We start from the raw sequence: 1,260 nt of genomic DNA on the forward strand, positions 1-1,260 counted from the left end.
GAACAAGAAGTCCAAAAATAAAATTTAAATTCCTACAAAAATTGTGGTTCCATTTTCAAATGTCTCAATAGTCTGTGAAATGGAATAGAATTAGAGTTGCACAAAATAATTTATTTTATTTGTGGCCATTTAAAAATAAAGTTCAGATCTCCCTCAATGGTTTGGACTTGGCATGTTGGATGTGTTAAATTCTCTTGGAAAGTAATAATTAAGCCTATTTTGTAATGAGTTCACACTTATACCACATAGAAACTTGCCTTTAAAAAAAGAAAATAAACTAATTAGAGGACAACGGAAGCCAACTGTTTTGGTGGCTTTTCTTTGAAAATTAAGCGTTTTATTTCTGAAAAAGGTGTAAAAATCTTACATTAGAATAGTACAATAATAATTGCCAGTAAAATTTACAATACTCCTTGTAGAGAATACGCAGTAAGTACAAAATAAAAATTAGCATGTCTATTATTATACAAAACACAGGTTAAAATAAGAAATGATCATTTTGTCTTTTGTTTCTTGCGGTGTAAACACATTATTTTCTCCTTTTTGTGAACAAGCACACCAGACAAGTGTCTTCAGATAAAAGGCATTGTTCGAGACCTTTACTGATTTTTGTATGTATTATTCTTCACTTGAACGGTGTTAATATAAAATTTTAAAACAACAACAAAAAACGCCTGGACCTGAGAATCTCTACACCTCAAAAAGGCTTAGATTTTTGTTTTCCTTTTTTTTTTTCAGTTTGCCAAAAGTAAAGGAATCCCCTAGTGCCTGGACGGGGCAAATCCCTCTCCCCCCCCCCTCCAGCACCCTCTTCCCCTCAACTCTGGGTCGGGGGCTGCAGCACAGGTCGATTTTACATAAATAGAGGGACCCGCGGAGCCGAAAGTCGTGCGGAGCTGGTCGCCCAACACAGTCTCGTCCGAGGATCCGCAGCGCCGAGAAAGAGGATGCGAAGGTCGAGGTCGGAGGGGGACGGAGGGGTGGGGGGTCGGGGAGGGAACCAACCAAACTCCCAAGATAGCAAAAACTTAAACATTAAAAGAAGGAGCCAGGTTCCTACCTTCTCTCCTCTCTCTCTCTCCCGCGCGCTACCCCAGCGGTATTAACAATTAGAAATCCTAGCAGTAAAGTTCTCCACACTGGACAGGGCGGTCCCTTGGTGCAGGGTCCCCAGGGCGGCCGACGACGACACGGAGGAGGCGGCAGCCGCCGCGGCGGCCACGAGGGATCGAGTGAGCGCGGCGGCCGGGCCCACGGCCG

The 1,260-nt window shown here is 43.1% G+C and overlaps 1 protein-coding gene across 1 annotated transcript in view; it reads right to left on the reverse strand.

Moving 5' to 3' along the window:
- Positions 1–1,102: 1,102 nt before the first annotated feature.
- The window catches only part of Foxd1 (forkhead box D1), a 1,434-nt gene continuing 1,276 nt past the window's right edge, over positions 1,103–1,260 (reverse strand). The window contains exon 3 of the mRNA XM_013025228.1: positions 1,103–1,260. Coding sequence (XP_012880682.1) covers positions 1,103–1,260 — 158 coding nt within the window.

The sequence above is a fragment of the Dipodomys ordii genome, unplaced genomic scaffold (assembly GCF_000151885.1).
Source record: "Dipodomys ordii isolate 6190 unplaced genomic scaffold, Dord_2.0 Scaffold83, whole genome shotgun sequence".
In the NCBI taxonomy this organism is placed as follows: Eukaryota; Metazoa; Chordata; class Mammalia; order Rodentia; family Heteromyidae; genus Dipodomys; species Dipodomys ordii.